At 35.2% G+C, this 11943-nt stretch overlaps 1 protein-coding gene and 1 pseudogene across 3 annotated transcripts; both read right to left on the bottom strand.

Moving 5' to 3' along the window:
• Positions 1 to 3177: 3177 nt before the first annotated feature.
• Positions 3178 to 5985, bottom strand: LOC125190088 (annotated as a pseudogene).
• Positions 5986 to 6398: 413 nt separating this feature from the next.
• Positions 6399 to 10423, bottom strand: LOC125188340 (U4/U6 small nuclear ribonucleoprotein Prp31 homolog). 3 transcript variants are annotated; one of them, XM_048085122.1, is made up of 9 exons: positions 10131 to 10423; positions 9833 to 9909; positions 8999 to 9064; positions 8705 to 8842; positions 7568 to 8460; positions 7379 to 7449; positions 7161 to 7263; positions 6900 to 6975; positions 6399 to 6670 (listed from the first exon to the last, which is right to left on the bottom strand). In XM_048085122.1, the coding sequence occupies exons 2-9, from the start codon at positions 9833 to 9835 to the stop codon at positions 6572 to 6574; spliced, it is 1449 nt and encodes a 482-aa protein (XP_047941079.1). In that variant the 5' UTR covers positions 9836 to 9909; positions 10131 to 10423; the 3' UTR covers positions 6399 to 6571. The 3 variants fall into 3 exon arrangements, with proteins under 3 accessions (XP_047941079.1, XP_047941078.1, XP_047941077.1); XM_048085121.1 differs by having other exon boundaries at positions 10241 to 10423; XM_048085120.1 differs by lacking the exon at positions 10131 to 10423 and having other exon boundaries at positions 9833 to 9998.
• Between the last annotated feature and the right edge of the window lie 1520 nt (positions 10424 to 11943).

Raw genomic sequence — 11943 nt, 5'->3', positions numbered from 1 at the left:
GAAAAGTTCAAGTTAAAAGCATCAATATAAAATGTAGAAGAGTGTTAGAAAATTAAAGTACATTATGCTATTAACAATATTGGATATCAAACTTTGGTCTTATTTATAAAAAATAATTATTGAAAGATCAGTTATTTATTTTTAATCTAGAGTCTGGACTAAGAATTATGGCGCAACCGCACAAGTGTGTTTGCAGATAAAAATATGCTACACCTATGGGCTTTAAACCTTCTTGATAAATAGAAGCCCAATAACATTTACACTTTCATATTTTAGGCCCAACATCAAGCCTCCAACTCAATAGTAATAGCACTTCATCTCCTTCACAGATTAGCCGTTAGCGTATGCTTCAACGTACACCTAATTATTTTGTTTGAAACGCACAGCACTAAACGTGCGTCAAATAAGAGTGATGCTTACCTAAGAAGCTGACATAAGGTAGGTAGCATATTATTCCTTTATATATACAAATACTACCTACTTTTATTTCTTTATTTTGTTTTACACACTAAATCAATTTCTCTACATTACTTAATTAATTTTGCATTAAAATATGTGTCAACCACCAATGAGAATATTTATTATTGACAAAGGAAGTATATATACTTATATACCCACATTTCACTAATATGGGGTGTGATCAATTGCTAACTATTTTAAGTTGCTAACTTGTTAACTCCTCAATGTATTGTATTAAAAATGTTAACACGATGACATTAAAATGTCAACACATAGTATTGTTGAACTTCAATATAATATGTTGATATTATGTGTTGACATTTTTAATACATTGTATTGATGAGTTAGCAGAGTTAGCAACTTAAATAGTTAGCAATATAACGCACCCCTTACTAACTTTTCATCAATTTTCTTTTAAAATTAAACAATTTCTTTAAACAGTCAAAACATGACAGAGCGGAGGAAATATATTTTTCAGTCCGTCTATTTTATGAAAACAAGACCAAAATCACCAGGCTGGTAGATGAACTCATATTTCACTAACTCATTCTCACATGCATTTTAGAGTGAACTACCTCAAAAGTCCATAACTTTTTGGGTTGTGACACCGCAGACCTCTAACATAAAAAAGTAGCATCAGAGGACCCTAGCGTTAAATATAATCACGAATCATGTTTTTTCGGACCAAAACACTCTCAGGCCCTAAAATGACATTTTTGTCACTCCATTATATTGCTGACATGTGATTTTTGTCGCAATCCTGCCAGCAACTTCTTATGTACTAATTTTCTAATAAGTTCTGGTATTTCATACGCAATTAAAAATTTGTCATTATTTACAATTTCTAATTTTATTACCATATACAGATTTATCATTATCTGCATTAATTAATATGAAAATAATAAAATGAGACCATTTCTTCCTTATAAAACTCAATTTCTGGTATTTTTTCGTGTTTCTGCTTCCCTTAATTTTTATTTTTGGTTTTTTACCTTGATTTATGGATCAATTATACTCCTATTTATTATGAAAATATCCTAATTTTTTATTATAATTTCTAAATTTAGATTGTCTTAATTTACAAGGATTAAATATATTTTTTTTAATTCAAATTAGGTTATTCCAAGGATTAAATAGCTAATATCACATGTTTGAATATTTTCAAAATATTACTCATGTTTCAATTTTATCATGAATGGCAATAAACTATGCAAATTTATATCTAAAGATTGAATGTTCATATGATGCTAAAAATTTCAGTTTGAGCTAAATTAAAATTCTCAATAAAATATCAATCATAAAAATCGTCTCAAAGTTACGCTTAGAGTAACAAAATAGTTCGATGATATATAATGAAGTAATATTTTAAATGTCAGTGCTTTCAAGAAAATAATTATTGTATAATTTAAATTAATGTGAAATATTTTCTATTCTGTGTACTATTGATTCTGATTTTATTGTATAAATAACTTCTCTTTTCCATATTTGTTTTGTTTTTCAATAAATTTTCTACATGATATAACTAGTTTATTGTTACCACTAACTAGAAATAGAGAGATATAAGAATTTTTTTTTACAAATATTGACAAAACTTTAATCACGTATAAAGTACCAGAATTTATTAGGAAATCATATAAGAAGAAATATGACATAATTCATATATCCGCGAATTTAGGGGTTGCCAAAAATACTTTTCCAAGCTATTTGGGCATTTTCATCCGAAAAGTGGCTAAAAAAACTTCATTTGTGATTGTACGTTAGGGCCTTTCGGCGGTTTTTTTTTTTTTTTTTTTTTTTTTTTTTTTTGTTAGGAATCTGTGGTGTCACACTCCAAAAAATTAGGATCTTTTGTGGCAGTTCACTCCATTCCACTGGCGGACCTATACTAATTGGGGGAGGGGCTTTAGCCCCTAATGAATTCATTTTTTTAATTATTTTCTACTATAAAGTTCTAAAATTTGTTCATATTCTATACACATTATTATATAAAAGCCCCTATTAATAATCTAAGTTACCTACAAATTTATTTTTAAGATAAAATTTGAGAATTTAGCCCCTATTCCCGTGCATTTCTGCGTTCGCCACTACTTCATTCCACATTTCACTTACCTTTTCAACCCACTTTCCATTACATTTATTAAATCACGTGCTTAATCAAAATATGACAAAATTTATAAAACGGAGGGAGTAAAACACTATTTTCCGTGCCTCATATATGCTTATACATAAAATAACGCTGTGAGCCGTTGAATAAGTAACATCAATATTACAGATTACTACTCCTTTTATCCAGAATTAATAAACATGTTTTTCTATTTTGATAAGACCATAAAATTATTCTTTTTTCGTGCTACGTACTACAGTACTATACTTTGTTAATAAGTTTATTTTTAACTCATTACTAATTATTTTTTTTATTTTTGTTACTATTTTTTACTCTCAACTCATTATTCTTGACTCTTTCTTTTGTGATCTTTCATCTATATAAGCTAAATTTGGTGCATAAAATTGATTAAATGATGAGCGAGGTGACAAAAGAATAACTAAAGAATGCAAATCAACATGATAGCCGTTCCATATAAGAAAAGAAAGAAGATGGAATATTAGGCAAAGTGACATCGTTTTGCTGGCAAACTCATCTGCTGTGCTATCCAAACCCATTATACAGATGGAGATCGAATAATGAAACAACTATTGATGTATTAGCAAATAACAATATGCAAATAAACTTAATCATATCTTCATTCATATGTAATCATAGACAACACACATTTTCTTTCACCAGAATACAACTGATGACTGATGATGTTTATTCCTTACTGGTATACAAATGTCGAGCATTCAAGCTAAGACAAATTTCAAAGCCTAGTCATCAAATCAAATTCACAGAGTTGCAACATTAACTTATGAATCTATGATTCAGAGAGCTCACAGCCATGCTGGGTTCTTGATAGGGGTAACAACTGCTTTCACTTGCAAGTAATTCTTGAGACCATATTCTCCCTTTTCCCGTCCGATTCCACTCATCTTGTATCCGCCAAACGGAATCGTAGCATCAAAGGTGTCGAAGCAGTTAATCCACACTGTCCCGACTTCAATGCTCTCATCAAGGTATTTGCAGTGTCAAGGTTATGAGTGAACACTCCTGCAGCAAGACCATATATGCTATTGTTAGCCCTCTGGATCACTTCATCGAGGTCCCTGAAATTCGCAAGAATAAATAACTAAGTCGGTTCTTCAGTTTCGTAATATTTTGCATAAAACTCTTTGAACGTACTTAAACTTCAGAATTGTTTGCACAGGTCCGAAGATCTCCTCCCTTGCAATCGGCATATCATCCTAGAACAGTTGCTAAATTAGTAACGGATGATCAATAAACTATCAAGTACCGAGTTTGTACATTTCACGCTTCACATAGCTGATTACCTTAACATTGGAGAAAACAGTTGGCTGAATGTAATATCCCTGTGTACCGTGTCTATCACCTCCAGTTTCAAGGGTTGCCCCAGCATCCTGTCCAATTCTGATATACTTGAGGATCTTCTCAAATTGTTCCCCATCGATCTGAAGTTCAAAACATTGTTGTATCAGTATTGCGGACAGGATGACAAGAGACGTCCTCAACATGTAATAATGCTAAAAAATGCACCCAGGGATAAGGAAGTACGGGCCTTGCTCTATGCCTGCCTTGAATGGATCCCCAACAGTACGCTTCAGGGCCCGTGCTTTTGCTTTCTCTACAAACTCATCATAAACCTTTTCATGCACGTAAGTCCTAGATCCAGCACAGCAGCATTGTCCCTGAAGAAATTTCACATGGTAGAGAAGATATTTCGTAAATTTAAGCAAAAAATCAGCAGTGGAACAATGACGGGTAAGAGCAGGAGATACCTGGTTGAAAAATAGAGCAGCGTGTGCTAGCTCAACAGCTTGATCCACATCAGCATCCTCGCAAACAATAAAAGGAGATTTACCTCCAAGTTCCAGAGTAACTGGCTTAAGATTGCTTTTGGCAGCCAGCTCAAGAACAATTCTGCCCGTATCTGTTGAACCAGTGAAAGCAATCTGCAAATACCAAAAGTGGGTCAAGCAAACATCAGGATATGCAGAGAGATGTATTTTCTAGAGAATATGATATTTTAAGAGCATATAGATAATGCAAGATTTAGGCCATCATTATTGTTGCTTTAGGCAATATAATTGGCAGTAGAATAAGTTTTCTGATCTGCTTGAACAATATAGAGGAAATGAGGCATATCAGAATACAGAAGCTAACACTATACTTAATCTAGCAGTAGTAATAGATCTATCAAAAAGTGACAAGGATCGTATTTCTGAGATTAGGAAAGAAAATAAAAGAGAGAAACTGTAGTATTGATTCTAAATCACGGCGAAAAACCCTCATAGGAAAAGCCACTATACGAATCCTTGGCAGCGAACATTTATGACTGGGGTAAGAACTTTATAAAGCAGAAGTACCTTGTCCACATCCATGTGGCTGCAAAGAGTAGCACCAGCTGTAGGACCAAATCCAGAAACAATATTCAGAACTCCATCAGGAAGACCAGCCTGTAGGAAAAAATACGAGCATCAACTACTAATTCATCAAATATATAAAGTCAACAACATTTTTTTCAACTGGGTTATGTTTGTGAATGAACAGAGGTGACACAAAGTTGATACTTTGGTCACTTCAAAGTTCTATATGAGCCAAAACAACTACAAATGGTAATAACAAAAATGCAAAAAAAAGAATATAAGGCTAGTCTGCGGAGAAGCAAAGTCAGCATACCTCATGCAATAGCTTGGACACAAGTAATGCAGACAATGGTGTCTGCTCTGCTGTTTTGAGAACAACAGTGTTGCCACAGGCCAGTGCAGGTCCAACTTTCCAAGAGGGAAGTTCCACGGGATAATCTGGCCAGCAACACCAATTGGTTCGTGCAAAGTTTGAACATGATGAGGTCCATCCGCTGGAACTGTGAGACCGTGAATCTTATCCGTCCAGCCTGTAGAAGAAACAAAATGGAAATTCAGACCGAACTAGGAGAATCCTTTAACTCGTATCTTCTCATGCATCTGAAGACTCACCAGCGTAATACCGAAATAATCTGGCAAACATTGGTACTTCTGTTTGAGCAGACTGTTCGAATGGCTTCCCATTATCCCAGGTCTCAAGTGCTGCGATTTCATCATTATGCGTTTCGACCAAATCAGCAAAACGTAACAATATCTTCTGCCTCCCCTGCAGCATTTGAACATGGAGAAATTAAGCACTACATAAGTCGAAATTCAGAAACCAAAGGCAGAAATGAAATGAGATAAGAAGTGTTACATAAGCCGTCATCCTTGGCCATGGCCCTTCATCAAAAGCCTTGCGTGCAGCAGATACTGCTCGATTTACATCTTCTCATCTGTGTAACCCGCCAACCCATTCGGGCCAACCTGTTTAGCCTGTTTTGTATTCGGGTAATAAAATTACAGCCCTAACCCGCTCATATTACCGGGTTGTTCGGACCGACCCATGGGTTTCGGGTTGAATTGACATCCCTAATTAAAACTCATACCATTTTAAAAGTTTCTATTTAAAAAAAAAAAGAGATAATGAAAGAGTATGATTTGATTTAAATGACAATTATCCTATTCCAAACAAAATTTGTTCTCTTAAAACCAGCATTTTAAAATTTGAACCAGATCGATCAATTCATCTGATTTGAACATAAGACCGTTGAACCGTTTTCAGGAGGCCATTGATCCCTGCAAGGCACTGGAGGTACCTAGAAGCATTGTGGTAGAAGAGCATATACAAATAATTACTATTTCCATTTTTCAAACTGAAAGCAAATTTTAGAAGCAAGATCTTCATCCGTACACAGAAATCAAAATATGAAACTGAAACTGAAACTGAAACAAAAACAAAATGTGGTCAAATTTAGCAATTTCACAAAATAATTTCCTCGTATAATTAACATAGCAGGTGTAGTTAAAGCGACTGAGTAGAATCCGCAAACAGAATAAGTTACTACAAAAGTTGCATGCAGCTAGTTACACCAGAATAAAGGCGAATCTAACGATAATGCCCCCGGGGGTGGAGTAGCAGACTAAGTGTCTTCTATGTTCTCTTGATCTTCGAAAAAGTTCCAGTCTCTGAAAAATAAGTACTCTGAGTTCCTCCAAACTGGTTCGCCTGAGGATTTGAAAGCTCGATTCCCTGAAAAGCATGTCAAATCTTCACTCAGTAAACCAAAGTACAAGCAAGTTAGCAAATGTAAGTAATAAATTAAGCTTGGGTAGGGTCCATTTGCTAGGGTACATAACTCCTCTATCATCTTGGAGTTATTTGAACTAAAATGTGTGTTCTTATCATGTTCTGTAGCATTATCTATCTTCTCTATCAAACTCCCCCTAACCGAAACCAATGTCACAGGGAAGCATCAAACCTGGACGGGTGTGAAAGCCAGACTTGATGTCAGTCCAGAAGTTGCACCACTGGTTCCATAACTCCTGTCCTTAAACCTGAAAAAAATAAATTGCATAAATAAATAGTGATTGTCACTCATCAGCTATGAAAGCAGTAAATGTGAAGCAGAACTTCAGAGCAACTCAACTATTAAGCTTATAAGTTTGGAAATCGAGAGAATCCAATACGACATCAATAAAAAAAACTGCTATACTTCAACAGAAATGCAAGGAAATCATACTTCTTGGCTACTTTAGCAGCAAGTTTGCTCTGTCCAACAGATACACGAAGCTTTCCACTACCAGCCTGACCGAGCATTCCATAACCTTCGCCAAGTCCATCACCTTCAAGAAATCATGAAGTCTTAGGATGAGCATATATTAGTAGCCTAACACCTGCAAAATAAAAATGTACCAATCCTACTTTACATAACAAACAACACAGTTAGTATAATGGTACCTAGTGAACTCTCCTCTGGTATCCCGAACTGCATCCTGTTAGCCAGCTTCCGCATGTCTGTAATAGCATATCTGATGGAAATTGCAAGAACATTAGGATTTTGACTTGGAAGTTGGAAAATATTAATTTCAACTAAAAATGAAAAAATATAATTTAATGAAGAAATAATCAATAAGGAAATTCAAGCACCTTTCTTTCATCTTCCTTAAACGCCGACCTCCTCTCTTCTTTCTGGGCTCTGAATCAGGAACCGGAAGTGGTTTAGGCTGCTTAGCAGGAGGCGGCTCTTGCCACTTCTCTATCTTTTTGTGAATCTCTGCGCGCAAAGTTCTCCCAGTTTTTCCAGCTGGGTCTCCCCTAGTAGAGTCTACACGTGCAGCAAGAGTGGATTTTGAAGCCAAAAGTCGACAAGCACGCATTCTTAAGGAAGGCGGAGTACTCTGGAAAATCTCAGTTTGCTCCAAATAGCCAACACGAAATTGGGATGTTGCTGTTGAAAACCCTGCTAAATTCTTCTTTTTGGCACCAAGAAGCTGAACGTTGCATGCAGGCATTTTTGCTAATGCCGAAAGACCACCAGCTGTACCAATTATTTTTGCCGCAACAGCACTTCCAACTATGGCTGAGAGATTCGGGGCAATATACCCCATTCGACTCTCCACAAAATCAAGAACCTTTTTCTTTGCAGAATCTAGAGCAAGTGCGCGATCACATGCATCAATTGTCTTTTGCAAGACATCCTCCGGAAGAGGCTTTCCACTAGTAGTTGATGCTGTGACAGAAACCACCATAATAATAGCAGACGGTAAAAATCCTTCAAGATCAACAAGCGTCAGATCCATTTCATTAGCAATCTTTTTAACAACCCGGGCATAATCAATTGGGTGGTGAACAAGAGATTCAAGTTCTGGAAATTTCAAGCGATACTTGTCACGGATGAAATTGTGAATTATCACAATCTCATTTTCAATATCGACAGACAAGGCATTACAATCAACTATCAACTGATACTCTGGATCATCTTCCAAAACAATTCCATGAGTGGAGTTCTCAGACCCATTTTCCAATGCATCTTCAACTTTCTGCAATAAAAATCAAATGTTACCAACTAGTATTACATTAATAATGAGAAAGAAGGGGCGAATCATTCACTCTAAATACAGACCTATACAAGGAAATCAGTTGCGGAATAAGACAAGGGAAATGCAACAACAGAACCACCCTAAAGAAAAAGCAAGCAGCATCAGATAGATTAACTAATCCAAAGACGCATAGCATAACACAGTGGATATTGGATACATAGCTAGTAGTCTAAACTAAAACAACCTGCATGATGTCAGTAAATCGCTGAGTTTTTTGTAGCTTCGACACACTATCAAGATCATCATAGTTAAGTGCTTCTATATCAGCTAAATCACCATCTACGTCTTCTTCCATGTGCTCAGCATCGTCGTTATCTGCTTCCTGAATCAAAAGTACTATCAAACTAGGTCCACAGCCAAGAAAATAGCAAAAAGCGGAAACGTTAGGTGCTAAGTGGAGATGAACATCATGAACGGAGGACACAGCCATTACATGCAATATCGTATTCACATTCTAATAAAACTCGCATATACTTACCAGAAGATCATCTTCATTATCAGACAATTCATCAAGATCAGCCAGAAAAGAGTCATTCAGAGTTGCCTGAAACAAAATAATGTCCTGTTAAATTTAAAACTTCAAGAGATGGTCTTCACTGAGTACATAAATCTACTCTTGACGAGGCGTGCAGCAATTCAATTGGCAAATACCACGGACTATATGGCTTTAGGACAAAACCATCGAGTACCATATATTATGGACTATTAAAATGTATGAAGACTCACAAGCAAAACATTAGAAGATGTGTCTCAGAGAGAAAATGGTTGGCTCTAGGTGATCTCAATAAACACGGTTGGCTCTAGGTGATCTCAATAAACACGACCAGGAGAAAAGGAGATCGAGCATGACAGATACGCAACCACAAAGACAACACACTTCACTGTAGCCAGAGGCCTACAGCATTATGCAGGAAAACATGGGATTAGGGAAAGTGGAATTGATTCTTTTACTAAACGATTAGATAAGCCAGATGATTTAACAGCACTAACAAGGAAGATTATCAATTCCATTCCAGTACCCATCTCTTCTCCAGACTCCAACAGCAACCCAGAGTTCGTATAAACAACAATTGTATAAATTATCGATAAACAAGATTTAAATTTTAAACACATGGAACGCAGCCATCTCATGAAATCTGCAACGCCTATCAATAAAAACAACGTTCGCATCATTTTAATTTAACCACGACTCAACTAAAATCCAGGCACGTATACAATACAAACAGAAGATATAGTCCGAAGTAGTACGCAACACCAATTCATGAGTGTCTAGTAAAAACTAAATCGATTAAAAAATATCCAATCGAATTACCATATCTCGCTGATGCCCTAAATTGCTTGATGCGAACGGATTACCGCTCGAGAAAAAGGAGCGGAATTGCTAAATTCCTGCACAGAATCAGATAACGAAGAACAAGTTCAAATTAGAATCCTAGGGCTCCAGAAGCGTATTGCTCAGGGCATCTCCAACGATGCTGCATAACGCAATTTTGCAGTGAAACAAAATTCCAACCATACTCAAACACGCATACAAATCTGTCCTTTTTTTGCGTTTGTGAACAGTATTCCTCCATCTTTGCAGTAGCACTGTAGCTCGACGCAAAACTTACCAGAAATTACAATTGAGTCCTTCCTTTTGATGATATTCGAAGAAGATCGAGAGCCAAGGGATGCAGAAACGGAAAATTGGAGAAGAAGAATTAGATGAAGAAACAATTACCTGATTATAGAGAGTTGTAGATGGTTGAAGAATTTGGAGATGAAATCGAAAATACAGAGAAGGGAGAAGGGGGAAAATTCAGAGGGGAAGATTGAAGAGTAACGGCGATGGGAGGGAGAAGGGGAAATTGCAGAGAAGGGGAAGATAGAAGAAGAAGATGACTGGAATTGAGAGAAAATTATGGCATGGGCTAATTAGATTTTAATTGGCATGGGCTAATTAAACATATGTATTTGTTTTTGAATTTGAGATGGGCTAATTAATTATCATATGGGCTAATTCATTACAACATGGGCTACTTAATTATCATATGTTTAATGCAGTCTATTTATTTGTTTTAGGATATAGACGGTTTCATCAATATTTTGTTCAACAAGTTAATTGCTATAGTATTTATTTTATTAGTATTAATTATTTTATTGAGTATGAATTGTAATATTATAATACAATAAATTAAATAATAGTACAATATTTAATAATAAAGTACTCCTATTTTACATAACACACCACAATTGATCCTACAAATGGAAATTACATTACAACGACATAAAATTAAAATAAAGACAAACGACAATTACAATAACAAAATGAAAAACATAATCTAATAATCCGGTAATCCAGAACCAGAACCTCCTATATTATCGAAGTACGAAGGATATGTTCCAGTTGCATAATTATTTGGTTCTTGTTGCTGAGCTCTTTTTTGTAAAATGCGTCTTCTCTCAGCTTGAAAATAAGCACGACTATCAGGATCGACTATAGAGCTCAAGTCCATAGCCATGATTTTATTTTCTTCCTTGATATTTTGCCATATTATATGTTATCTTTGTTGCATTCAAGTTTCGGATGACACAGTGAGGTCAGGGAAGTTGGACAATGATTAACAAAGATGATCTAAACACCCACGTACCGTTTACTTTGTAAAACCTAGGATCACGTAGTACTCCATTATTTTAGTTGGTGGGGCGTCAGAAAAGGATGTGTTTCTAAAATCATAAATTTTGGAAAAAAAATTGACGTTTCTCCAACTCGACCGATTAGTTCACTTACATAATCTGACTTGCCACATCGAATTCAATTTAGGAAAAAAAATTGAATTCGTGGGAAATACACTATAAGACATAAATTTGTGATATTAACAACCAAATTTTAAATTAGTGGTAAATATCATATTTTGGCCGGACTTTATTACCATTACACCTATAATTTTTCTTGTCATAAGGGCCAAAATATTGTTGCTTTGTAGGATAGACTATCATTTAGTATTTTTTAACTTTAGTAATCTGTCTTCGTAAATAGAGGATTAGGGATGTGCTTAAAAAACAACTAATTTAAGGTTTAATATACATCCAATCTCGTGCTGCCATGTGGCACGAAACATGAAATATTGTAAACACCAAAATGCAATATACATTTGTAGAAGCTGTTGATGGATTTCGACTGATTGCATTTTCGTTATATGCATATTGCATTTTATATTGTTAAGTTTTGCATTGTAGACATAGACGGTTTAATTTGCATTTTATATATTTTGTTTTATTTATGTTAAAATGCAAAACTCAACAATATATAATGCAATTTGATGCAATCTACTTCTGCTATAACTAAAGTGCAATTTGCGGAAATTCATCTACACCTTCACAAGTAATATTTTGCCATAAAAGTCTGTCCCACATTTGGAGTAACATTTAGAATTTCCATAT

Source organism: Salvia hispanica, chromosome 5 (genome assembly GCF_023119035.1).
Source record: "Salvia hispanica cultivar TCC Black 2014 chromosome 5, UniMelb_Shisp_WGS_1.0, whole genome shotgun sequence".
NCBI classification, from domain to species: domain Eukaryota; kingdom Viridiplantae; phylum Streptophyta; class Magnoliopsida; order Lamiales; family Lamiaceae; genus Salvia; species Salvia hispanica.
The sequence above is the reverse complement of the archived record's forward strand: the minus strand, read 5'-3'. Positions and strand labels throughout refer to the sequence as shown.